The sequence below is a fragment of the Phodopus roborovskii genome, unplaced genomic scaffold (genome assembly GCF_943737965.1).
Source record: "Phodopus roborovskii unplaced genomic scaffold, PHOROB, whole genome shotgun sequence".
NCBI classification, from domain to species: Eukaryota; Metazoa; Chordata; class Mammalia; order Rodentia; family Cricetidae; genus Phodopus; species Phodopus roborovskii.
In genome coordinates this window covers 6,196,089-6,223,532 of record NW_026126447.1, presented here as the reverse complement: position 1 = coordinate 6,223,532, position 27,444 = coordinate 6,196,089, and the positions used below count along the sequence as shown (strand labels likewise).

General features: G+C 43.4%; 1 protein-coding gene across 3 annotated transcripts in view; it reads left to right on the top strand.

The window, feature by feature from the left end:
* The window catches only part of Cdk5rap2 (CDK5 regulatory subunit associated protein 2), a 179,723-nt gene that overhangs the window by 135,147 nt on the left and 17,132 nt on the right, over positions 1-27,444 (top strand). For all 3 annotated transcript variants that reach the window (XM_051188037.1, XM_051188036.1, XM_051188035.1), the window contains 9 exons: positions 2,439-3,000; positions 4,801-5,033; positions 11,996-12,044; positions 14,659-14,837; positions 19,026-19,145; positions 22,353-22,469; positions 24,241-24,430; positions 25,315-25,439; positions 26,536-26,772. In XM_051188037.1, the coding sequence (XP_051043994.1) occupies positions 2,439-3,000; positions 4,801-5,033; positions 11,996-12,044; positions 14,659-14,837; positions 19,026-19,145; positions 22,353-22,469; positions 24,241-24,430; positions 25,315-25,439; positions 26,536-26,772 (1,812 nt within the window). The remainder of the gene's footprint in view (positions 1-2,438; positions 3,001-4,800; positions 5,034-11,995; positions 12,045-14,658; positions 14,838-19,025; positions 19,146-22,352; positions 22,470-24,240; positions 24,431-25,314; positions 25,440-26,535; positions 26,773-27,444) is intronic.

The window sequence follows — 27,444 nt, the reverse complement described above, 5'->3', positions numbered from 1 at the left end:
TGAAACAGATTTTTGTCTCACATAATGTGTACTGATTATGATCTCCCCTCACTCTAATCTTCTCAGTTCCTCCCCACCTCTACTCCCTTTCTGTCTTTGATTTGGAAACAAACAGGCTTCTAAGGAATAATAGTAAAATATAGTCTTGGTGACAGCCTGGCTTGGTTAGAGACTCTTATGGGGGTCCCTTTGGCTAACAACGCAATTAGATGTAACCCAATCCCAGTACTGAAAAGCTTCATTGGGCGATGAGAGATGGACAGTTGCGACTATCTCCTCCATATTTGGGGATTTCATTCAGATCATTTTCATATATGTATATGCTTTAGCAAGCATCTACTATATTAGGTTTCTATACTACCTTGAAGGTTTAGGAATATTATGCTTATTTCATCATTAGGAGCAGTGTTTAAAGTAGAGATCTAAGTGTGAATGTGAGCATGTACATTCTCCCATGTACTCTCAGTGTACCCAAATTGTGTGTGTACACAAAATTGTATACCCAAATATCAGGGCTGATCAGTCTGTCTCAAAGTGACTGTGATAGATGTTGTATTTGTCTTTGCATCATGATTCATTAACAAAAAACAATGTGATGAATCTTTAGTTCTTTGAGGGAACATTTCTTCTTGTTATCTAATGCAGGCCATAGTATAATGAGACTGGTATGTTTAGAAGGATGCCCAACCTTTTGTCATTGCCAAATGACATTGTGGAATGACATTGTGGTCTACAGATGTGTTGGGCTACATGTAACTTATGGAGCTAATGTTGAATATATTTATATATTTCCTCATCTTTGAGGAATTTTGTTGAGTGATCTCCTGCTTCTTTTTTTCTGTTCCTTACACTCTGAGATACATGAACTTATCACATACCCTTTCCATCACTCATCTCATGCCAGATACAGAGAAGCAAAACAGATGAATGGCATGGTTCCTACCTGTCCACTGTGGAAATTCTGTACTGAGAATACTTCCATTAACACATGTACCCACTATTGTCTAAAAACCTATTGATCATGTTGGCATTTTGAACAGAGGCAAGAGTGGACTTGAAATTATTAGGAACAAATTGTCGATATGATTAACTCTCAGAAAACCATGCTAGGTCATCTGGTCCAGCTTACATTGTTCCCCTTGAAGCATTTTCTCAAGCCAGCTTTTGCTTGGATGCCTCTCATGATGACATTTTCTGTCTTTGACAGATTTGTTCTGTGAAATCAAGGAACATTCCTGTTAGCTGGGTTCCTTTACTTCCTTGTTCAAAAAACGATAATAGCTTTTTCCTGATATTGTTCAATATAATCCCAACAAATATCACAGCTCCTTTTTCTCACTTAGTAGTATTCTTTCTTCTTTACAAGTGAAATTCTGGAGGCTCAACGTGGTTCCTTAATTTGCTCAAGTAAGCTTATTCAAAACGAAATGGCGGAGACAGTGTTGGTAACCAGGTCTATTGATTTTTTTTTTTTTAATGATATTTTTCTGCTGGGCAGTGGTGGCACACACCTTTAATCCCAGCACTTGGGAGGCAGAGGCAGGTGGATCCTTGTGAGTTTGAGGCCAATCTGGTCTACAAAGTGAGTTCCAGGACAGCCAGGACACAAAAAAGATATTTTTCAGGCCATAGGAAGATGTCTCAGTAGTTTAGAGCACATACTGCTCTTGCAAAGGACCTGTCTTAGCACCTATGTCTAGGCAGCTTACTATTGCATCTCACACCAGTTCTGACACCCCTCCTGACCCTATATGCATGTGGCACATAGAGAGACATGCAGACACATAAATGCACACACACAGGGGAGTGCACAGTCTAAATGTGAGTTCACAGAAAAAGGAAGATTAGACCTGAGTGTGGAAGGACAGTGGGCATTCAAGGCACAGTACATGCAAAAGCATGGAAGCATGAAACAGCTTGATGTGTGCAGAAGGTTCTGATGATTTTGTGGGAACTCTGTGTTGGTGGAGTGTGGGCCCGGGATGCCTCTAACTGGATCATGGGAGTCTTAGAGTAGAAGTGCTGATGGGTTTTAGGTGTGGGTCTGGTTTATTATGGTTAATTTAGAACATTAATCTGTTCTAAAGGATGCTTGAGTGGTAAAATGATGTGCCAGTCAGCTTTCTAGAGCATGCCAACATTCATAAGACAATCAGCTTGAAAGGATAGAAAGTATTTTGGCTAATGGGTAGGGTCTTCAGTGATGTTTTTCTTCTACTAGGCCCAACTCCTAAATGTAGCACAGCCTTCCAGCAGTGCCAGAAAAACAAAGCTTTTAATGAATGGGCTTTCAAACACTTAAGACCCAGAATTCAACTATGGGAAACTCTGGAGGCAGGTGGCTATTGTGTTAGTGTTAACTCAGCCATGACCCTGGCAACATGAAGAGTAGATTGCAGCAGAGGAGATACTGACAAAAATTAATATTTGATTTTCAGATTCTGAAATTTGTCCATCTGATGACCTTGCCTTATTACCAGCATGCAAAGAGAACCCTGAAGACTTTCTAGGCCCAACCTTGAATTCCAAGAGTCAGCTCTCCATTAAAGTCAGTGTGATTGGGACTGAGCAATCTGAGAACATCAATATCTCCAGTGACACCGAAGACTTAAAACAGAAAATCCACAACTTGCAAACTGAGCTGGATGGCTACCGGAACTTCATTGTCCAGTTACAGAAGCACTCTCAGTGCAGTGAAGCCATTATCACAGTTTTGTGTGGGACAGAGGGGGCTCAGGATGTCTTGAACAAGCCTAAGGGCAATATTGATGATGAAGAAGAGAGGACATTTTCAAGGTTGCACGAAGTACGATATGTGAAGCACATGAAAATCCTCCATTCACTAACCCCAGAGATGATTGACAGTGGGGTACTAGAGAACCTCAAACAGCAACTGGTGGAACAGGAGCAGGAGCTACAGAAGGAGCAGGATTTGAACTTGAAGCTTTTCAGCGAAATCCATAACTTGCAGAACAAATTCCGAGACCTCTCCCCATCAAGGTACATCCTATTTCTTGCTGCTCCAGCCTCCTTCCGATTAAGCTTGAATTTCTCCAGGTTGTTGCAAGCAGGAGCCCAGGAGCTGTGAGGGAATGCTGCTTGTTGGACAGGTAGAGTGTACCCTAGGGAAAGCTTTACCTGGGGTTTAGTCAGCCAGGATGAGAATGAAAAGCTAGGCCACATAGCAGACATCATGCAGTGCACGTTAGGTAGGAAGTGTGCAGCTTCTGAGATTGGCAGGGCAGGTGTTGCCCTCCTCAGGCTGAGGACTCAGGGTAAAAGCTCCACAGCAATCACTCTGTGCATTGCAGTGTGTTTGCTGAGCTGTGGTGTTTATTTTTGAGCTGTTATTGGCTTTTGCCATGTTGTGGAAGTAAAACAGATGTCCTAGGCAGGTTAGGAGGAATATAAATGTTTTCCATATCTTTACCCTTTAAGGTCATCTTAGAGAAATAAGCCAGTGTTGAAAGCGAGAAATTCTTAGGTCATGAAGATAATGCTCTATGGTTATAAATATATACATTTGCTTCATGAGATATGGCAAAATGGGATCATCTGTAAAGTTGACCTTCATTCCTTACTAATTTGAGGCAAACACTGTTCTGAATTCTCAAAGAGCCACAGTGATTTTTTTTTTTTTCCAAGACTTCCCAAGCAGCATATTTATTGATGGGCTGTTGTTTCAGAGCCCAGGCAGGAAGTGTTTGATTTTTGTTTCTTTGTTTTTTGATTTGAAACAGTTTCACCCTGTAATTTAGAGGGGCCTCAAACTCACAATCTTCCTGCATCAGCTTCCTTAGCACTGGAACTGCAGGTGTGTAGCAGCCTAGTAGGTGAGGAACTCCCATTATTTAAACCCAGCATACTAAGCAGAAGGCACTTTCAACTTGTTCTTGTAGATAGAGACTTTGAGACTCAAAGAGATTGCTTTGAGTTGGCTGTGGGTATTCTAGTCAGAGCCAATGTCCAGGGTTCAAGCCCATACTGTCCCACTCTTCCTCTTCTATAGAATTGGTCCCCACCTTTAAGATGGGTGTGATGTGATTTGCTTGTAGGTTATTGCTATTAACAGTGGTCATGGTAAGCCCAAGTGCCTCTCAGACCACTCTAGATCCAGCTTGTTGTGACTACTTTTCCTCTCTGAGATATTCTCTGTGCTTGCTCTAAAACTCCTAGGCCTACATAGAGAAGGGTAGTACCTGATGTTAAGGGGGTAGTATTGGATGGTAAGGTTTGCAATCTGTGTGTTTGAAAAGCAAAGTTTTACCACCTAAGTACTTTTGAAATTGTTTTCCTTTTCTGCATGAATCTGTTTGTTGGACGCCTGAGAGAACTGGGTCCCATAAGGTGACTTGTTTCTATCACTGATGGGCTCCAGTTACTCAGTGGTAGCTAGGAGTCCAGCTCTTTCAGTTTTACCCTTGCCATGTATATATTTGTACTTGGTGAAAATTTTCAGTGGGTCCCTTACCCTTGGGGCACTTGTTTCTACAATTCAGAATGATGTCTTTGAAGAGTGTATGGAAACTGATTGTTCTCCTGAGTCCTTGCCAATCTATGCTTTAATTGGGGGCTTTCTAAGGTTAAAAATTTTGCAGAAGAATCTCTGTTGAAGCATTTGTTGGCTGTTTGAACTCAAAGAAGGAGTGACCTTGTACAGTTTCAATTTTTCTAAAGTATATATGCTTGTACAGCTGCAGGCTTTTAGAAATTATGCTCTGTCATTTTTCCAATTAGTGGTAAGGTCACAAAAATTCAATTCTAAAATGACACATACATTTTCCTTCCCTCTTTTATCAGATACGATTCATTGGTTCAGTCCCAAGCCAGAGAGCTCTCCCTTCAGCGGCAGCAGATTAAGGAGAGCTATGACATCTGTGTCATTTACCGTCAACACATGAACACCATGATCAAGGCATTTGAGGAGCTTCTGCAGGCCAGTGATGTGGACAGTTGTGTGGCTGAGGGCTTCAGGGAGCAGCTAACACAGTGCGCTGTACTGCTTGAGCAACTGGAAAAGCTGTTTCTCCATGGTAAGTGGGTAGAGGCACTGGCCCTAGTCTCTGTGACTTCTTGAGTGACACTAACAGAATTCCCTCCTTGGCCTTTCTTATCTTCTTGCCAGCTATACACATTGACTTGTTCTGCCATTAGGCCCAAACAGCCTTCTTTCTCATAGTCTTTTCACATTGCTTCTCTCCTTCTTCCGTCCTTTTCTGAGCCATCCTGTTGGGTAATTCCTCCTTGACAATAAGACAGGAATACTCACCAACATTCCCTGTCCTCTTGTCCTGCTCCATTTTTCTTGATCTTCATAGTCGAGGAGTGAGTGAGTGAGTGAGTGAGTGAGTGAGTGAATGAATGAATGAATGAATGAATGAGTCCAGTTTTATGATATGAAGACTGTGGCTCATGACAGGAAGTACCTCATCTGTGATCATTGGCAGGAATGAATAGTTGAGCTGGGATTTTACATATTATCTTAGCATAAATCTGTTCCCACTAAATCTGTTTGTATCCTTCTTGGTATCTTAGTTGTTATTTGATTGAAATGTCATAGTGCCTTGGAAGTGGGCAATGATAATTCAGTGTCTTTGTCACCGTTATATTGCTATGAAAAAGCACCATGACCAAGGCAGCTCTTACAAAAGGAAACATTTATTTGGAGTTTGCTTACAATTTCAGAGGCTTAGTCCATTATCATCATGGTGGAGAGTTTGGCAGCATGCAGTCAGGTACTGGAACAATAGCCAATAGTTGCTCATGATCCATAGGCAGAGAGATTGGCCTTAAATAGGCTTATGAAACTTCAAAGCCCACCCCCAGTGACACACTTCCCCCAGCAAGGTCACACCTAATCCTTATAATCCTTCCAAGTAGCACCACTTCCTGGTGATTAAACATTCAAATATATGAGCCTGTGGGGGCCACTCACAGTCAAACCACCATACTCAATTTTGTTGATGAGAAGCCTGGCGGTTAGGAATACTACTTTCATGTCCAAGTTTGAGAGTCTGTGATGACCAATGTAATCACTGAGTCAAGCTGTTTAGACCAGAATTCAGGCTTCCCCTGTAAGCTGTGTATCTTCTGACTTTCCTTACCTAGTTAGCAAAATTGCTCTAAGGGTTAAATGGTAGTTGTGAAACCTTAACTCTGTAACACCTGGCTCTAATGAAGAAGTGATTCCTACAGTATGTGTTTATGGTGAGTTAGGGCTTCACCCTCAAAGCTACATGTTTTATATGGGAGGAGGCAGGCCTTCACTGACCAAAGTGAGTTGCTCAGAGACACAGTGGAAGTCCCCCACTTTGGTGAAGTCAGAATTGGCTGTTCTTCTGTATCCATTCACATAGAACAGATAGTTTAGTGTGGCACCTGTGTGTGCAGCTTAATTCCAGGATGAGCACAGGGTAGTTCCCCCATCTAGTACCCATTAATGTTTTTCCTAAAGACCTGCCATAGACTAACTGTCTGGTATTTGTTCCCTAAGAATTTTGAGGATCAGGGTCTAGGAACACTAGACTGTTTGCAGTTTTATGTAATCTGCAGAAGTAACTGGGTGGCTGACAGATAAAGCGAGATTGCCCATGCCCTCGATGATCTTGTCTTTTCTTCGATGATCTTGTCTTTTCTTCTGATAACCCTGGCACTGGTGCTGGGCCTGGGAAGTAAGGGAGAGAGTGTCTGACACCAGTTGTGCTCCCTCTTCAGCTAGCTGCTCAAGGCTTCTCTCTCAGCCAGAGTTTGACAAGTACTGGAGATTTCAGGCAGGAGCATTTCAGAGATAGCAGATGGCACAAGTGTAGAACCTCATTTTCTTCTTCAGAGTATAAAGACCACAGGACCCTCACTGCAGTTTTCTTCATAGGGAATTAAAAAAGAAATAGATACAGATCTTTCTTGGAGGCCATGTAAGGGGGACCTGTTCTTGAATTATGAACCAGGTTCACAATAAAATAATTTGGATGTTCTTAAACATTCAGATGCACACCTTAAAAAGAAATCAATACCAAGCATGTTTACTATGGAATGGCAGGTACTTCTCTGACTGTATCATTTTCACAGCCATTCATGGGCAGCCTTAAGTTTCTGTGCCTGGACCCTTTTAGAACATGTGTAATTTTTATGGCAGTAGGACTCTTGGCAACCTCTCCCTTTGCTCAGTGACAGATAACACACATTAAGCTTTAGTGGCTACAGAATATCCTGTATAAATGTCCCTTGCCTTATGGACCTAAGGGTCCATCCATTTTGGGACTATTATAAAAAACACTGACTTGGAATCCCCGTACACCCTTGCCATTTTTGTCACAACATTTGGTTGGTAGAGTCTGTGAAGCAGGGTGGGTAGTAGTGTGCTTTCTTGATGCTTGCTCAGGGCAGAGCTGGGAAATGAGGATCCCATGAGGGTTCTTGAACTTAACAAGATGCTATGAAGTATGCATTTTTCTGGGGTGAGGGTCTATAGTTTTCAGATTCTCAATAGGGCCAGAACCCAGAGTAGATGAGGAGCTGGAGTTGCAATCAGGTTTCTCAGCATAACCTCATCACAGTGTCTCCTAAGACAAGTTACACAGATGAGGAAGGCAGTACATTCTCTTGGGGGATAATTGAGCAGAGTACTGGATTGGGTGCAAAAATGATTAGGAATCAGTCTCTCAATAATCTCAGAATGGGTGTCACTTGAATAGAAGGCAGTCACTAAGTCTCCTTTGCCTTGATTCTCTTCCTCATTTCTACTCAAGACTTTCTGTAATCTGTCTGATGGAGAAAACAGTGAGGAAATGCAGACACTAGTTTTCATTGTGTGTTTGCTGTATTCTCAGCCCAGGATGAAGTTGAAATCATCCTCATTTCCTGTGAGGGGCATAGATATTAGCTCACTTGTTTGACATCATAGAGGAGATGGCAGAGTCTGAACTGAAGGTTGATTTCACAGCCTGTTCTAAACACTGGGATATAGGTATCTCACTCACATTCCAAATATTCCTGTTGCCCAGGTATTGCCTTTCCTCTTCTGTGACTGTTCACACCAGTACCTTTCTCCATAGGCTGCACTCACTTTATAGAAATTGTGCTGACTTTCTGAAAGCTTTCTTTGTTCACCCCAAGTAGAAGAGGGAGCTGGTTCCTGTTTCTCACTGTAGGTTATCTGCAACTCATTCATGACCGTTTATTGCAGGAATATCACAGAATCAGAGAATGGAGTTAATACCCTGATTTATAGGTCATTCACCTTTAAGAGTCAGATATCCTCTGTGGTAGTAGTAACACCCACCTTAACAGAGTTGTTTGCAAGGATTAAGAGAGATTATTTAAAGTGTCTTGTGTTGCCCTTGGAAACAGTTCAAGCTTGGGAGATGACAGTAACAATTACAAGAAAGTTTTGGTTGCAATAGTGGCCCAGGCTGCCAAACAAATGATTCTGATTACTGTCACCATGGAATCACTTCCTCCATTTATTTCAGTTCTTGCTCCAAAGATATAGACTAGAAGCCTGGCATGGTGGTACAGGCTTATCTCCCAAGCAGGGTTGTGGAAAGAGTCTGTGGGTTTATGGTCAGTCTGGGATACAAATGAACAATAGCAACAACAAAGTAAAAAAGAAAGAAAATGAGAGGCAGAGCTCCCTCCATCCTTCCTGCTCTAATTTCTCCTCTGACTAAGACTGGACTATGCTTATCTTCTCCTCCCACCACCATGCTGCCCCTCATCACCATACTCTATAATTGTCCCCTTGGACGTGAGCTCACCAAGGGCAGACAGGACAACTCTGTATCCATCTTTGTATCCCCAGTGTGTGTCAGGCCTCTGGGAGGAGCCATGGTAGACAGGAAGGAAGAAGCATGGGTTTGAATTAGAGATGCCAGGCATTGGGGTTTAAGGGTATAGGACAGGTGGAGTCTAGGTGAGAAGTTCTGTGCCCAAAAAAGGCTTCTGAGCAGCATCAGGGGTCAAGCTAGTTCAGTCATTCACAAGTCACTCCTGCTCTGTGGTTCCTCTTGCTTATCACCCAAGGATGGGAAAGCTGGTGTTTGAGTTTTTTGTTTGTTTGTTTGTTTGTTTGTTAACTTCTGTTTTAAAATATGACACCCTCTCACTGTAGGAGCTCACAGACACCTTTTAGGTTTGCCATAGAAATGGGAGCAGTGTTTTTATGACATGCATCCCAAGCTACTATAATATCTGACAGATGGTCTCCTGCCACCTGTGTGGAGGCAGTTTCCACCAAGCAACTTAGTTTATCAGTTGTTGCGAAGCCCTCTTGAATTCTAAAACAGTGGTCATTTGTCACTTTGTTTTAAAAGGACTCTATTGTGATGGGGGAACAGGTATAATACAAGCTCCCTAAAAGATCTTAACAGTGAGCAGACTCACTCTATTGGTGGCACTGGAGAACTTCCTTCTGTGGGCATGGAGGCCAAGTCTGTGGTTTTAAGATGGGCTCATGGTCAGGAGGCTCAGGATGCTTGAAGTTATCCCAGACCAAAGGTACTGATTGCATGAAGGAGATGACTCAGTTCACAGCTATGCCTATACTGCAAGCTGCCACTTTCTGTTTGCCTGGCTGTACTCATACAGCTTTGAACTATTGACAAAGCTGGGCTAAATGGTGGCCTCCCTTGAGGTCAGTGAAGTCAGGTTTTTCATTACATGAAGGCTGGTAAACAGCCCCAGTGACAATTAGACTATTTTTTCAGAAGGTAAGTGTGCTGCACATTATGGATTGTCCTACAGGACTTTGGGATCTGACCTAATCTTATGTGACTTTCCCCTTTTGAGGAAGAGTGGAGAGGGCAGAAATAAGGACTGCAAACTTGAGAGTGTCTACCAGGCCGGTGGACTACCAGCCACTGCTTACCTTATGGAAGCCATGGCGTCATATTAGTATGGGGAAGATAGGACCCAAGAAGGTTCAGGCAATATATCTCTGACTACGCCCACCATGGCCCTGACTCTTACTGGAGTGCAATGAAGTGAGTGGAGCGCAAAATGGAGGAAAGTGCTGGCACTCTGGGATTGCAATAAGGCCTGAGGCAGAGTGAATGTAAAGGAATTATACTCAGCCTCCTCCTGCCTCCTCACTGGGGCCACTTGTCTTTTGCCTGTGGGTGACAGTACTGTACAATGTCAAGTATGTGGTGTGACGTGCTGGGGTGGAAACGGAGCCTGGCTGCCATGCAGGCCTCCCTGTGAGAACCGAAAGCTGAATCACAAGCTATAAAGCAAACATGCATGCTCTGTGCCCTTTTCCTTACTGGTGATGTTTGGGGACTTTTCCTTTTGAGAGTTTAGAGCTCTGTAGGTGCAGCCTAATTATAGTCTCATTTTTCAAGGCAGTGATAGAAGGGCTTTTATTTTTTCTTTTTTCTTTAGCCATGCATCAGTTTCTTCAAAGAGCTCATCCTGGTCTGCAATTTCCAGAGTTTTGAAGTATTTTTAAAATAAAGTTGTTAGTTGCTTTGAAATCTGGGTCCTTGCATCCTTTCAAATGATGACACTCAGGAACAGAGCACAGCGTCTTTTCCCAACAGCATCCTGCGCTTTATTTTGTTTTCTTTTGTCGTTTCTGTTAGTCATTTCCCCTGCTGTCGACAGTGGCCTTTTCAACTGCACTTGAATACTGCTTTCCCCACTAATCCCAGTTCTGAGAGTCTTTCCTAGGGAAATAATTTAAATGCAGATAAAGCCATGTGCACAGATATATGTGTCTCACTTATTTACTAAAATGAAAATTTGGAGATGACCTAAATACCCAGTAGGAAACTGCAAGATCCAATCTATGTGTGCCTGCCATAGAATGTTAGCATGGTCTTCACAATGGAGGTTTCTGAAACAAACTTAGTAAGAGAAATGCTTAGAATAAAATGTGATGGGAACAAATGAAGTCAGCATCCTCTCTGCCCACATACATGGAAGAACAGAAGGCAGTTCGGGATCGTGCCTACAGAGGGGAGGTGGGAAGATGGAGGCTTTATGATTCCGTTACCCATGCCTCACAGTGAGCATATATTCTGCTAGTGTCAGAGTGTTTTGTGTTATGTTCTATGGTACTAGGGATGGAACACAGGACTTTACATTTGCTACCAGGACTTCATCTATGCTATACTGTACCACTAAACTGTGTCTCTAGCCCTCTTATACTTTGTATCTGTGTCCGTACGTGTGTGTGTGTGTGTGCGCGCGCGCACGCTACAAGACGTGTGCACGCACACACTTGTGCAGGTATATGTATGTATGTGCGTGGAAGATGGAGGCTGTTGGAGTAGAGGGAAGAGGTTGATGATACCTGTCTTCCTTAATTGTTCTTCACCTTATTTTTTGAGGCAGGGTTTCTCATTCATCTGGGAGATCATTGTTTTTTCTCTACTGCCTGGCCAGGAAGTCCTGAGCATCTTCTAAGATGTCTCTGCCTTTACAGAGAGATTCTAGGCCTAAGCTTCCACAAAAAACAAACAACAGAAACAAAGGGAGGGAGGGAGGGAGGGAGGGAGGGAGGGAGGGAGGGAGGGAGGGAGGGAGGGAGGGAGGGAGGGAGGGAGGGAGGGAGGGAGGAAGGAAGAAGATAAATCATGCTTGTTTGGTAAAGACGTTACCAACCAAACTGTCTCCTTAACCCAGAAGTCCTTCTTATACTTTTTATTTTGAAATAGTGTCTCACTAAATTGCCTAAGCTGGCTTGACTTTATGATCCTCCTGTCTCAGCCTCTTGAACCTCTAGGATGACAGGCCTTTGCCGCTAGGCCTTGCTGTTGTTGTGTTTTGGAGGTAGGAAGAAGCTGCATCCAGAGACCATCACTGTGGCTGTTCTCTAGATTCATTCCTATCGTCTGGAAGCAGTGTCTGAACTGTGTATGGACTGTGCTCTGGGTGATCCCACTCCCAAGGTCTGCGGTCAGATCCTTGCCTCTGCAAATACATGAACAAGGAAGTATCAGGAAAACAGTTTTTAAAAGTGGTTTTCATCCTCTGATGTTCTTTCTGCTTCCAGGAAACTTAGCCAGAGTGGAACCACATCCCCAGAGTGAACTGCTAGACAGGTGAGTGTGTTGTGTTTGCTAAGAAAACTCCAGGCTTTGGTTTTCCTGCCAATTTTTTGAAGTTAAGGCTCCCCTTCTTTCTGTAACTTTTATGCTTCTTGTAAATAAGAAACCAACACCCCAGAATGAACAGTGGCCAAACAGCAACTGGAGTCCACCATTGTTTGTTCAGGTGGCTTGTGATATTTCTGTCTGTAACTGGAGCAGATCCTTCTGTGGGTACCTGAGAGACCCACTGTCCTAAGCCTGGCACTTGAGCACATGGCATCTGATTTGTTTTCCTTCCCTCTCCTCCACCTCATATCTTCTTCCTGCCCCATGCCTCCTTACCTGTCTCCTTGATCTGCTGACTATGGCTGTGCATAGCTGTATACTTGGCCACTTTCCTTGAGCTGTGGGAAAGCCATTCCTCAGAGGCAACTGGAACAGAAATGACCATAGGCCTTGCCAACACCCCATTTCTCTCTGTTCCAGGATCAGTTATTCTCCATACCAGTTGACATAGTTACATGAAACACTTAACTGTGTGGTGTTTACTACATTCCCATTTGGTTCTCTCCTTTCCAAAGAGAGCAGCATTGTCTAGCACCAATGGTATTTCACCCTTGTTGCTTCTGATGACACAATTCAAGTGTTTACATTCACACTTCAGGATGAGGAACTTGTGGTTCAGAGCTGTGTGGTTCAGAGCTAGGACTGGAACTCAAGTCTGCAATGCTCCAGCACCAGTTTTCCTACAGTGCCATTTGAGGATAAGAATGATAACATGGATTGTATACTTTCTTTGCTTACTTCTTCAGCCAACTGACTGTGCTGAGGACTGCCTGCTTGCATCCAAAAGTTTTGATGCTCCAAATTCTGTGGAGCACCTTCTTTAATGTATGTGGCCTTTGAGGGTCCTTGGAGTGAAATGAAGAAATGGATAGTCTGGGATGCAGAAGCATAGCTTTCATTGACATCACAGAGACCACGGGCATCATTACAGAGAGGAGTCAGGGAGGTGCCCTACCTCCCTGGAGAATGTTTTTATCAAGGCATCTGTGGTCATAAAAGAAATACTCTTCCCTCTGCTGTATCACCAAAGATCCCTCCTAGCTCAACCCATTTGTCTACCTTATTCCATCCACACCCTGCTTGCAGCTGTGGAGAGGGAAAGGAAGGCCTTTGAGTGCTGGGACCTCTCTGAACTATGTCCATGGCTGATGTAAAGGAGACATGGCTGCAGGGGCAAGCTGAGCCCACAGAGTGGTTCACAGAAGCTGTTTTTAGAAATTCCCAGCCCAACACACTCCAGTGGGACTAATGGGGGTCTTTGAAGTGGGGAAAATAAGGATGTTCAGACTTGCTCTTCTGGAAGACTGAGTGTATCCAGACACTGAGTGGGAGGGAGACAAAGAACCTCTTTCTGTCCTCTCCAACCAGGTATTTCTCCTTTTCATCTCGGTGAGTTTGCTGCTTTTCCTTCTGCTCTGCCATTTTCAGTCACAACTCACACTCACAGGTCACTCCTGAGCTAATGAAATGGGTACTCTTGGCCCTCACTGTATGATTGGAAGGCAGCAGCAAGCCTGGCATCCATCATGCTGGCTGGGCTCAGCTGCACCGGGTGTTTACCTGTTAATGGATGCACTGCAGCTTCAGAGTCCTTTGCTCTTGTCTAAGTACATGAATAATGAGACTGGCCACTGACGAGGAGTAATAGGAAAGGGGGGAGTGCAAAGCGCTTAAATTAAGGAGCTTATCTATAGTGGAGATTCACATGGGCTTTTCACAGTTTTCAGCTGGTTTTTCCTTGTGGCTTAGGTAGTCTTTGCAAATCCAGGTTACTAATCATATGACTGCCAGAATGATGATATGGGAACCTGCTGGGGGGGGGGGTCATAAAATCTTTGAGATTTTTTAGGTCTAAGGCTATCTCATGGCTTTGGGATGGATTTCTACATTCTTCTGGCTGTGGGGCCAGATAACGCATAGGACTGATCTGAGTGGCACTACTACTTATGAACCAGGACAAGCACCTGCTCATGATGAGGCTTGGCTTCCTCAGTTGTAAAGGACAGTTGTACTTCCTTTTTCAGAGGGCATCTGTGAGGGCAAACAAAGATGTAGAACCCTGGGACAGAGCAGCACTTTGTGACCCAGTGTCACAGAAGCATGCTTTATCTCAGGCTATTGCCCTGTAAATCCCACTGCAGGACAAGTAGTCTCCTCCCTTCCTTTTCTTCCTTGTTTGCATACTTAAGCCCATGGAACACCTCCTGTTTTCAGAATTAGACTGAAGTTGCATGGATGGCCAGTCACAAAAACAAAAGTTATCCCTAAGTGTTCAAACACATAGTCCAGCTTGGGATCATAATGTGGGGAATGGTATTTCTTTTTAAAATGTTAAAAATTAATTTCTTTTTATTGTTTTGAGACTTTCATATGAGTATTGTGTTTATATTATTGCTTCTTCCCTTCAGTTCCTCCCATGCCCACTCTCTTTTCAAATTCATGGGCTCTTATTCTTTAATTATAATTGTTACACATATACACATATAAATTTATAAATACAATCTTTACTACATGATCTCAGCAGGTTGTATTTGGAAATGACTTTCTTTCAATCTTAAAGGTTTAGGACTGAGGAAGACAACTTAACCTACCAACAGCTCCTGTCTGAATCTCCTGACCCTTCTGCCTCTCACGCACTGTCAGATGATGAAGTGTCTGCTAAGTCCTCCCTGTCCCGAGACCAGAAACCAGACAGCGAGACTGAAAAGTGCCCAGAGATGTCAAGTCATTTTCCTCAAGGTAAGCAAAGCCTCACTAAGCACCTTAGGCATAACTAGGCTGTCTTGTCTTGATGAGCAGAATGGGCTGATGTCTGACCATTTCGCCAGTGAAGGGAGAGTCTGTGAGGGCCAGAGCTGCTAATAGAGGGTAATTTATCACTGGAAGGAGCCATGGTGTTAAAAGTGTGGGTGGCAGTGGGGAAGTCTTGGTTTCTTTTTAAATGATGACATGGATAATCTGCTCTTTTCAAAGGGTGGGTTGAAAACACTGGGGATGTGTCAGTGTTGTTAGTTTTCTCCTATTGTTTCTGCTTATTCTGAAGCATGCCCCTTACAGTGTGACTCTTGGCCATGGAGTCAGACCCTTGATTTCAGTCCACACAGGCTGCTACATCTGAATACTAGGGACTGCAGACAGCACAAATCCATCTGGTGTGTGGAAAGCAGAGGTCAGGGTGCCTTGCAAGCAGTGTAGTTGAGTTCTGGTGAACACCCTCTTCCCACTTGAACTCTGACATAGAGAAAGGAAGGTCAGGGGAAATCGATGTGGTCTGTGCCAGAAGGACATTAATCCTATTCATGGGTGTGGCATCCTCGTGACCTAATTTCCTCCAGAGGCTTCACTCCTTGATGTCATCACACCTGTGCTAAAAGCTTCAACAGGAGTTTCAGAGACAGAAATACCTTGCCTTGTTCCGCTTCTGCATATGGACTAAACTGTCCAAGTCAGCTTTCCAGGGACCTTCCCCAACCCTCCTTTCAGCTTATAGTCTCTATTCCTTCTGTTGGGGTAGGAAGCTGGACTTAGTGTTTGTCAGTCAGTATATTTCAAAGATTCAAAGTACCAGAGGCAGGCCAGATGGACTTGTGCTTAGCAAATTTTTCCACCCTAGGGGCAGGTAGTGAGTATCTTTGGCTGTGCAGGGGTATGTGCTCCTGCAGTTGCACAGCTCTGCTCTAAAGCAAAAAGTGGCTAGAGATAGTGTGCATGGCCCAAATGAGCTGCACTCACAAGAAGGTGGTGGGTTTGGAATATGGCCTCTCTTGGTGGTCTCTGATCTCTGATTTGTTCCAGTAGGTTTTTCTAAGGCACCACAGTGGATTCTGTAGCACATACTGAACACTACCACTCCTTGCTAAACACTAAATTGCATAAGCCGAGGCTTTCAAAAATATTTGAAGCTTTTGGTTTAATCAGCTAGATATCTTTTAGATGGAGAGTTCCCACCAATATCTCAATGGTAGTGAGAGCCAAGCCTTTGTCCCATGGTGTCCTCTGAGGCTCCTCTGGACACTCGGGTCTCACATCTTAGACACACCTAGATTATAACATGTACATTCTTAGAACAACTCAGGAATCAACCAAATCTTCCAGTGGCCAGTCACCAGTCACCTGAACCTCATTTCCTGGGGTTTCTGGCAGTATCCCTTGGTTGTGGGTTCTGCCTTCACCTACTTTAGGTTATACTGGAAATAATTTCCCTGTCCTCAGTGCAGCCTTCCTCTGTAATTTGTCCAGTGTGCACTTAGTCCCTCTTTATGATACTGAGACCACTGCTCTGGGTCTGGTCACATGAGTAGAGGGCAGCGTGAATGTATCACTCAAAGGGAATACGATCCCCCCCCCCTTTTTTTTTTTTTTTTTTTTTTTTTTTTGGTGCTCTTGGGAAGAGTTCTCTTCTGCCTATCACTATATTTTGTTTTTAACATGATAAAAGATAAAACAGATAATATATACAAATTTTTCCAAATTTCCTAGAGGTTCACGTCTGTCTCCTGTCTCTATTCCGCAAGGGGTTTGCCTGGACTGCCTGTGCCCCTTAAGTGCATCATTGGCTCTTTTCTCCAGTAGGAACCCAGTACTCTGGAGCCATTGAAACATATCCACTGTCCTCTTTGTTTGGTTTATTTCTCTTCAGCCTTTTCTTCCCTGCATCTGTTTTCCCCTTTGTCGCGTTTGTAATTGTTTGTAATCTGTATAGAGATAATTTGGCACTTTTTTTCTTTGCTCACTTAACATTCTTTCATAGACTTTCTGACATGTTGTTAGCTAATGTCACTTTTAGTGGCTTTAGAACAGTGCTGTGAATGGCTGAACTGCAGTTTTCCTTCTGTTCCTAGAGCTCAGCATTTAAGTCATTTCTATAATCTCACAGTTGTAAACAGTGCTTCAGGGGGTGGGGGGGGGGGGGTCTTGAACACAAAGCCTTCCTCTTGGAGGACACTTTCCTAATATAGATTCTCTGAATTGAAACTGCCTGGCAGAAGACACACATTTTTTTCTATTCTTTCTTTTCTGTGTGTGGTAGCTTTTTTTTTTTTTTAACAGGATTTATTGGTTTTATGAGTTAGCAGTTATCAGAAGAGTTTACTGTAAGACAGGTGGATTTTTTTTTTCTCCCATTTTGGAAAGGCTGGTATAGAGTTTCCTTCTCGTCAGGATGGCTGCATAATTAATATATGGTGTCTAATTCCACTGGGAGTGTTTCCTCCAGCCCTTGTGATAATTCTCACTACCAGCCAAAGACTGAAATATGGCTTGTGTGTAGCATCATCACCCCACAGCCAGCAGTGTGTGACTCAAGTAAGCCAGCAAGGAAGGTTGCAGTACAAACCAGTGAGCTCCTGGCTGGCTCTGGGCTGACGGACTTCTGGAAGAAGGTTGGCAGGACCTCGAGGCTGGGCCGGGAGGACCAGTTCTGGGCACACCAGGAGTGTGCACCGACAGCCTTTCCTGCCATGCTGCAGCGGGAGGCAGGCATTCCACCAAATGACTTGCTGCACTTTTGCCATTAATAGGAGATAGCTGAAGGTCTGGGAATTAAGTCATCTCATAAACATTCAAATTCATGGCAAAATTACTATTTAATTAGGAAAAGATCTGTAACATTGTGCTACTTTTAAATGAAAGCCATTTTGGAGGAATTAAAACTGGGTCATAACATTAGTATAATGTTTTAAAACAAACATTACTAAGACATACTGAGTGTACCCTAATTGATGAATTAAAGACATTAGTTTTGCCTTTGGATACTTAATGTGATTATGTTTTAAACACTGACTCTGGAAATCCACCTCTAGAGTGAAACCATGCTTCCTTCTTTCGGTGTTGAAGTGAGATGTGGCAAAGGGTAAAAAGTTAATAGATGCTTATCCTAGGAAATTTGGTAAAATTAAGTTTTTATCTATTAAGTGATATATTAAAATGTCAAATGGAGGTTTTGAAAACCTGAAATCTATCACCCTGAGGTAACTACAATTAATATTTCATTGTAATTGCTTCTTTGGTGTATTTGTTTCTACTATCTGTATGTTCTTATATAGAGCTGTGATTATGTTGTAACCAATTTCATATCTTTTGAAATTTAACATAATGACATAATAACATTTTTCATGGTATTTATAGTTTTCATAACATAATTTAACAGCTGTGTAATTCCTCATCATAGTGAATGGACCTCGGTTCAGTGAACAATTTGAGCTGTTTCAGTTTCCTGTCACATGTAATACTCAGATGAGTATTTTCATGCATTCTGGCAAATGCCTGTGAGCATCTCACATGAGCTCCTTAAATAGAGTCCTGGGAGTCGAACTACTTGGGAAATGACATTGGAGAACTTTCCTAAAACTGGTGATATAAATAGCCCCAGAAGGTCATACACATTTATACTCATACAGCAGGTAATCTCAAGAACATGCTTTTTAATACCTCTTTCACTAGCATTATTTTAAGTCTTGAAATTAATGAATGATAAATGGATAACATACTCCTTGCCAAAAAAAAAAAAAAAAACTAGCCTTAAACTCTCTGGATTCATTATGAAGGCAGTTTAATCAACTTTCAGGCAGTCTAGACTGACTTGAAAGCGATCTGTTAGTTTCATCATAAGGAAGATTTTAAATTAATATTTGATATTGAGAAGAATAAAAGGCTACATTAGAGTTAGCATTAAAATTGTATGGAGTATAATTTTTGTGTGTGATGTAAAGTTGCTTCCTCATGGAGGGCTGCAGAGAGCTGTGATGGAGCCATGTCCAAGGGCTGTGGGAGATAGCTTGGCCTCCCCTAAGCTTGGGAAAAAATTACCAGCTGCTATCTCAATACATCCAGTCCTGTTGAAATTTCAAGATCTCTGCATAATCTATAAATTATTCAATTTGTTGGGGGCTTCCGACTTTAAATTTAAAATGTTCTTCCTTCCTATAGACTTACTAATGGAACACATACAGGAAATTCGAACTTTGAGAAACCGTTTGGAAGAATCTATTAAGACAAATGAGAAGCTCCGGAAACAGCTGGAACGTCAGGGGTCTGAAACTGACCAAGGTAAGGAAGGACTTTTCCAGGGTAAGGAATGGAGTTGGGTGAGTTGCTGCTGTGTGATGTATTTGCCTGAAGAGTTTCTCTTTATAAAGCAGGTGGGGTGGAGAAGTTGGCCAGACTTTGGGAGCCTGAGTTGTATCTTAGGTGCTCACTGTAGAGGTAGAGATAAGGTTTTTAAAGGCAAGTAGAACCATATTTTGCCTTTTCACCAATAATGGGCCATAGATTGTCAGCATTTAGCAGTCAGGCAACTCTTTCATGCCAAAGAAGGCCAGCAGTATTCCCACTGCACCACAGTTTGCTTCAAAGGGAATGGGCTTCCAGATGTCCCACTCTGTACCTGCTAACCTCTCCTTCCCTTCTTCTCACTTTTCAAGGTTTCCTCCATAGCTTCATTGTATTGCTTAAGTTGGTTGGGTTGACCTGGCTGTGAATGTAGGTTTTCTGTTGATCGGTTTTGTGACTTTGGGCAATTCACTATAGTCTTAATTATTTCATGAAACAGGGTCCTTCTGATATTAAAGGAGGCAGTGTCATTGCTCAGTGCTCACTCAATAAATAATTGCTTTTATCACTGTCAGTTTTATTTTATTATTCCATCTAACATGACCAGTTTAACTTTCAGTCTTTCAATACTCTACAGTGAGTGAGGACCCTGATGCCATTTTAAAGATGAGATCACTGAGTTCTAGAAAGGTAGTACTCAATGGTAAAACTCAAAACTGGACTGCAGTGCATTTCTCATTGCTCATATAGTCCACATATAAGGTAGCTTCCAGAAGTTCTGTGTGTGCTGCAGTTTCTGCTATGGTTTGCTTCCAATCCTCTACCTGGGCTTCTACTTTTCCCATGCATCCTTCATTCTCTTCCCTCACCCCTAGGAACTTTGATTAATTTGAGTTATTAGTTGTGTCAAACATAGGAAAGAAATATATGCCTGGGCCCTTGATGTTCACTCTTGATAATGCCTGAGTTAGATTCATTCTGTTTTACATTTTCCCCCAGCAAATCCAATTATAGAATTATTTGGGGGTTCAAATGGCTACCGGCTAGAATGGAGCCCAAAATTGCTCTGGAGAGTAATTCCCTCTGACATGGAAGTTTACAGATAGGCACTCATAAAGTATTCACGCTCATGGAAAGATGTGCTATTCTCATAGTTTCTGGGGGGGGGGGGGGGACTAAAGGCAGCCCTGCCTCCCCTGATGTGAAATGCTCATCTCCGGGTTAGGGCTGAAAATTGCAGGACTCCTCATGTCCAGGGGAAAGTTGTTAAAACCTATTATCTTATGCCTTAGAGCCTCCAGCTTACTGCCAGTTGTCTGGGCTCACTACAGAGGTTGTACTTGAAGCAAAGTCTGCCTCATAGTGTCCAGGTGATCCTCAATAGGTCAGTTGAGCCTCATTAGGTTTACTGATTCCGGGATGTTTATGGCCTTTTGTTTATTTATTATCAAGTAATACTCTGGCATTGATCAGTGTCCATGTTGGGATTTCTGCTGCTTATTCTGATCAGTCTGTGGTCCCCCTTGGCCTCACTCTGTTCCTTCATCTAGATACTATCACAGATGATAACCAAGGAACAACAACATGGGTGTTTTTGTTGTGCAAAGACTTGAGGGGGAGTTAGGCAACTTGCCTGATGCCTAGGTAGGAACTCTGAAATGATTCCAGAGTTCACTGGGAAAAGTAGGGAAAGGTTTGTAAATAAAAATTAATCTGATTTCTTTTGTATGATGCACTTGCTGGAGAAAAAAAAATTTATAGAGTGGGAAGAATGTTTACAGAAGAACCACACCTTCTTTATGAGAGGTGTGGACCTACACCACAGGCACTAATTTCATATACCAGGGTTCTTTCAGCTGCAGGTAGCTGAAAAGAAATGTAATGAAGAAAGCAGTGAAAATAAGGGGTGTTTGTTTATACCTCTTTTGATTACAAGAACCCCAAAGGTAGATAGCCCTGAAGCAAGGTTGGGCTGACTTCTGTGGTGACTATTTAGTGTCAGCTTCCCATCCTCCTAGGACAGTGTCCAAGACATGGGAAGGAAGAGCCTGGGGCTTCTATATTCTGTAGTTCAGAGTCTCCTTGAAGCTCTCAGTAGACTTCATTTAGGTCTCACTGTTTGTCCTCACCTGGAGTCTGGGAACACAGAGATGTAGTACTTTGGTTGTGGTGTAGTAAGTGAACTGAGTCAGTACAAAAAGCAATAGGGAAGCATCTGCCTGCCACATAGAGAAGATACTGGGCACACTGTGAGTGCTCCAAGGCCAGCTGTGAATAGAACACCATAATGGTGCAGATGAGAAAACTGTGCAGAGGAGGATGCTGAGGTTGGAAGGCCAAAGAGGTGGTTAGCAAGAGGCATCCCCTAGGTTGACTAACATCAAGCAGTACAATTTCATCAGATAGACAGCAGCTTGGTGAGGTATTTATAGAAGATGATATACCCTCCCGTCTGTCTAACCTCCACAGTGTACACTCCTAGGGGAAGTAGATATGGAGAGGATAAAAGTCACCTTGTTACCCGCATTTTCTAGGCATTCGGGTCTGAGTGGAGACAGAATGGAATGCATTGTTTATAGCACTGGAGCAGAGCAATGGGGGATCTTGAATTCTAGATTGAGAAGTTTTATCTTGTATTTCATTGATTTTTTTTGGGGGGGGGGCATAGTGGTAGACTACCAGATATTTTTCAGCATGAAATATCAGTGAAAGGATTGTGCTTGAGATGATAACCTCATTGGTAAAACAAAAGGGAAATGAAGTCAGACAAGGTGCTAAGGCCTAGGGGATAGAAGAGAGTCTGCCTTACTTTGAGCATTCTGGGGAAGAATCGGTAGCTGTGATTGCCTGCTTGAACAGGAAGGCAAAGGGAGGTTTAGGATAGCTTCCAGGTGCAAACCTGGGTTAGCAGTTGGAGCTGGCCATCTCCTAAAACATGGAGAGGGTGAGAAAGACCAGTTGGCCATGATGGTTGCTGCTGTCATCTCTCACCCTCTGGAATGTGGTTCAGTTCTCATCTTTGTTCAACTTCAGGGCAGTTGGATATGGAGGCCTCCTCTTGAAACTCTGGCTCTATGTTACATGGTTCACAGGGCTGGTTTTCATTGCATGCTGTATTTCATTGTTTAAACATGTTTCCTAGGAAGATTCATTCATCTTGCCTGGAGGCTGTCTATAAATCAACATTCATGTGTGTTCTTCTAGGTTCTACAAATGTTTCTGCTTATGGCTCAGAGCTGCACAGCTCTCTGACGTCAGAAATACATTTCTTGAGGAAGCAGAACCAGGCCCTTAGTATGATGCTTGAGAAAGGATCCAGAGGTAAGAAATAAGGGCCAACTGCAGCCTGAGTCCTAAAGCCCTGTGTCAAAGGAGATCTGGAGCTGACACCCTAGATTCCAAAGGGATGGGTGTGACAGTTTTCTATCTTTAACAGCACACCAGTCCTATGGGGCAGTCCTGTTTTATAGCTAAGAAAATTAGGACACAGATGAGTTAAAAATAAATGCCTCACCTAGCTGTTGTGACAACTGGACTGACTGTAAAGCCCCAGAGCAATGTCTCTACCAGGGTCTCAGTACATCACAACTGAGGAAGAGTGAAGTGCTGGCAATTTATTACTGCTAAATCTCAACTGGATATTTTCTCCCACCAGTGAAGTTTATCTAGCATTCCTTATAAAGATCCTTAATTCCTTTTCTTGGAGCTTAGCTGCCAAAGAGTTTTTACTTGTGTTATCGTTCATACTTAGAATGATTCTAGAGTGAGGGATTATTATCCCTGTTTCACAGCCTAAGCAATTGCCCTGATGTGCTCATTGAGCCAGAGGTGCTAGAACTGGAATGTAGGCCAGCTTATCCTACAATCCTGGGGGGGGGGGGGATATCAACACTGATTTTGCCTTAAGAGTCAAAATTGGGGCTCATATGCAGTTCATTCATTCATTCAGCAGCCTTTCTCTATCCTGTCCTACAGGGGCACTTGATAGACTGATACAGAAATAAACAAGCCCTGTATTTTGCATCAGAAGACTGTCATCTGATGGGTAAAATGAGCAAACCTATAGCAAGAAGGAATGAAACCTGCTGTGATAAAGACAGGCCAGAGAGTGGCAGGACCCTCACCCTTGTCCTCATGGGTCAAGTCTAGAAAGGGAAGGAAAGGATTACCCAAGGTATCGCAGGATCAGAGAACAAACAAGGCCCAGGTTAGAGATGAGGAGAATGTGAATCAGGAATGATGCAGCTGTGTTGATGTCATATGGATCAGCAGGAGTCCCAGGGTACATGTAGAGTAGATCTACATCCAGGCTGGGCACCTTCCCATCTATGTGGCTACAGGGAAGCCTTAACCCTATCTCTCATTTGTTTCTCATGTGAAAGATGGAGAAATTCACAAAACCTGCCTTGGCAGTATGCTACAAAGACACAGGACATTGAAACATGTGACAGCTCACTGTAGCACTTGTACAGTTAGTGCTGGGATGTGCCACCATTACCACCCCTTTTGCTCTCATGTGGTGCTTTCAAGGCCTTGGCTAATAATAAGCCTGTATAGACAGAAACTCTGCATAGTCACCCTGGCCCAGGAGAGGAAGCTGAGGCCCTGAGGAGTGAAGAGCTTCACATAGCTGCACTAGAACTCATTCACTTTGCCTCCAACTCCCCGCTCTGGGACTTATTGTGTCCAGAGCCTCCAAGAGTATTTTATTCCTCCCTGGAGCCCACAGCCTCCTGTGGGACTCTGCAGGATGCTTGCTGTTCTCCACACACACTGACATCTGGGTTCCTGCCTGTTGCTCTACCCATTGTGTATACTCTCTAAGGCAAAGCAACAGAGGTTTTCAAGGCTCATTATGTAATAGAAAGTTAAATAGGCCCCTTTCATTCTAGTGATGTTTAATCTGCAGCTTTGATACTGACAGATTTATCTGCCCAAAATGCATAAGATAATTGGAATGCCAGAACCATAAATGCCAGATTAAATCTCATTCTTTTCTGTATGCTTGGCATGCTTGAGCTGGAGTGCTGTACCAGTGTAATAAGGTTGGAAAAAAAACAAATGGTATCCCTTCTCATTTTGGTATTTGCAGATAAACAGAAAGAGAATGAAAAATTACTTGAGTCTCTGTCCAGGAAGGCTGCAAGTCTTGAGCACCTTCAGTTAGAGTACACCAGTGTAAAGGAAGAAAATGAAAGGTTGCAGAGAGACATCAGTGAGAAGGAGAAACGCAACCAACAGTTGACCCAGGAGGTCTGCAGCAGCCACCAGGAACTGAGCAGGTGGGCTTGACTCAGCTGTCCCTGGTGGCCAACTATGCCTGGAGATGTATGTCATCATGGTACTAGGTGCAATGGTTCCAGCCCTAGTGTGCAGAAACAATCAGTGTCATCTGGGCATAAAATATGTGGAGAATGGTTCTCTGAAAGAGGAGGGGAGTGCTGGGGGTGGCTGGCATTCTCACCTAGGGTGGTCAAAGAAGGGCTGTCTGAAAAGGCCCCCTTTGAATGGAGAGCCGCACAGTGAGCATATGACAGCTGACACTATTGGAGATGGCCATGTTTGGCAGAAGCACATAGGCCATATGACTGAGTTGCTGTGGCAAACCAGAGAAGGTGCTGTGCTTGGCTAAAGAGGAGGGTGTATGCTTAATCATCTTGGGCTGCTAGCCCTATAAAGACTCCAGTTTTGCTCCAAATGGCATAGGTCACTGAGAGACTGACTCTGTGTAAGCTGGGGAGATGTAAATCTACTCACTCTCCCTTAGACCTCTGCCTTACTCCATGTGTCAACCCACAGCACTGTCTCTCCTGTCTGAGTGGCCACCCTCAACCCTGTCTAGGTGCCATCAAACATCCCTGGGCAGAGGTCCTGGCTTTTCCCTAGCTCTGTACCTCTAGAAAGTGACAGCTTTGGGGGTTCCTGTTCTTGGATATCTGACAGGAATTGGAGGACACCTCCCTTTAGAATGTCTGTAAAGGTTACTTGAGAGAAGTGAGACATAGAATACATGGGAACTGGGAGCTATAATGGGACTCTTAACCATGTATGTTTCCGCCCATTTTGTTCGCATTCCCTGGCTGAGATGGCCTGGGCCTTCCCTGTGGGAACTGGGCAAGCCTCCTGGAGGAAGAACTAACCTTCTAATAGTGAGGGACTCTTTCAGGGTACAGGAAGAAATGAAGTTGAAACAGCAGCTGCTCTCACAGAATGATAAGCTGCTCCAGTCCCTCCGAGTGGAACTGAAGGTGTATGAGAAGCTGAATGAGGAACATAGGAAGCTCCAGCGAGGTACTGCATGCTTAGGGCCAGGCCTGAGACATTTCAGGGCTCTGAGCTCACCCACAAAGCTGTTCATGGGTGTGGGAGGACATGGCTCTTCTATTTTCCTCTCCTACCATTAAACCCACACTGGCCCATAGGTAGTTCCGGTCCATTTAGAAGCAAATTCTTTGGTCCACTCTTTGTTTTTGACACAGGGTCTTTCTGTATAGCACAAACTGGTCTTAAATGAAAAAAAAAAAAAAACCTCTTGCCTTAGCCTCATCATTGTTGGCTTTTGGCCAAGGTGAAGTCTGTAGTCTCACTCCCTTCAACTCAGCTTGATCTGACTTCACCAGTAACTGGGTCAATTACAGCCTCTATAAGCAGGTCTGTCAGTATCCAATGTGTGGAGCTGTGAAAGTTAAATGAGGGAATTTATTAAAACATCCTAGGCACATTCCTGGCATATAGTAGGCATCCAAGAAATAACATTGTCAAAGTCATTCATCCATCTAGCAGATATTCTAGTGTTGCCACATACCGGACATTGTTCTTAGGTGCTTGACAGCCTTGGTGTGCTCTGCTTCTAGACAATGCAGATCAGAGTGCCTGACTATAAGGTCTGATATTTGAGAGTCAATTTGGAAACACAGTGGGGGGTTTTCTAAAACTAATTTTCCAGATGGTTTCTCCCTATTGAAAGTTTATCTAGAAAGGGTCATCTCTCAGCTTTTGCTTCTTCTCAAGTTGCTTCTCTTGTTCTTGCTATTGTCCCTGCCTTTTTAATATACTGTAGCCCTTAAAATCATCCCCTTTCATTCTATAATTCTGGTCCAAATAGATTTTATTACTACTAGACATAATTTCAGGGTTTGGTGTGCAATTTGCTAGGCTTTTATGGCCAGAAGTGAAATTAATTTCCAGCTCTTACTTAGCCTGTAGAATAGCAGCAATTAAGTCAGCCAATATTTTTGTTTTTAAAGTCGAGTTGTTATTTTAAATTGTACCTAGTTCTTAGAAGGGGGCTGGATGGTGGTGGTAGGTTGAAATGCCCCTGATTTTTTTTGATGGCTGACCTTTGATCTTGGGAAATGTCAAGCCTTTCCTTTGCTTATGTCTGCAGAGGCATCTGGAGAAGGCTGGAAGGGACCTGACTCTTTGAACAATCTGCATGGCCTCCTGACAGAGGTGCAGGCTCTCCGTGACCAATTGGAAAGGAGCATCCAGACTAACAGCACCCTGAGAAGCAAGCCAGAGGAGCAACTATCACTGGGACCAAAGAAGGCCCAGGAAGGGGCGCTCACTCTGGCTGTCAAGGCCCTGTCTGTCACTGAGTGGTCCCTTCAACTGGACAAACACGGTAGGGAACTTGCCTCTTTTCACTTTGTGGATTCAGCTCTGTGGGTCTGTGTGACATGTGAGCGTCTGAATGATGCCCTTCTAGCTGCTCTCAGCTCTCATCTTAACATTGTTGCATATTCTCTGACTAACTGGACACTCCATTCTCTGGAAGTAGAGTTAGGACTCTCAGTGGTACATACTGTCTGCAGTCTTTCTGTTTAGTTCCACCAACAACTCACCAAGACCTTTTCATTCTCTTGCCTTGTTTTTTTTTTTTTTTTTTTTTTTTTTTTTGAGAGAGAGAGAGAGAGAGAGAGAGAGAGAGAATTTGTTTGTATTGCTCTGGTTATCTTGGCACTCTCCTGTATACCAATCTGGCCTTGAACTCTGAGATCTGTCTGCTCCTGCCTCCCAGTGCTGAGATTCAAGGTGTGCACCAACATGCCCTTACTCTGGCTTTCAGCATCTCCTAAGGGCTGGGAAGCTTCCTGTTACTTGTGCACTTGTATAGGGCTAGAGATGTCTGGGAAGGGGCAGAGGATTAGGCAGCCTCCCCCCCCCCCCCACACACACACACAGCGGGGGCTGGAACCAACCAGCAAGCAGCTTACACATGGGCTTCCTACTGGATTATTATCTGTCTGTCACCTTACCATGCCCCTGTTGGTTTGGAGTTCTAGCTTAAAAAAAA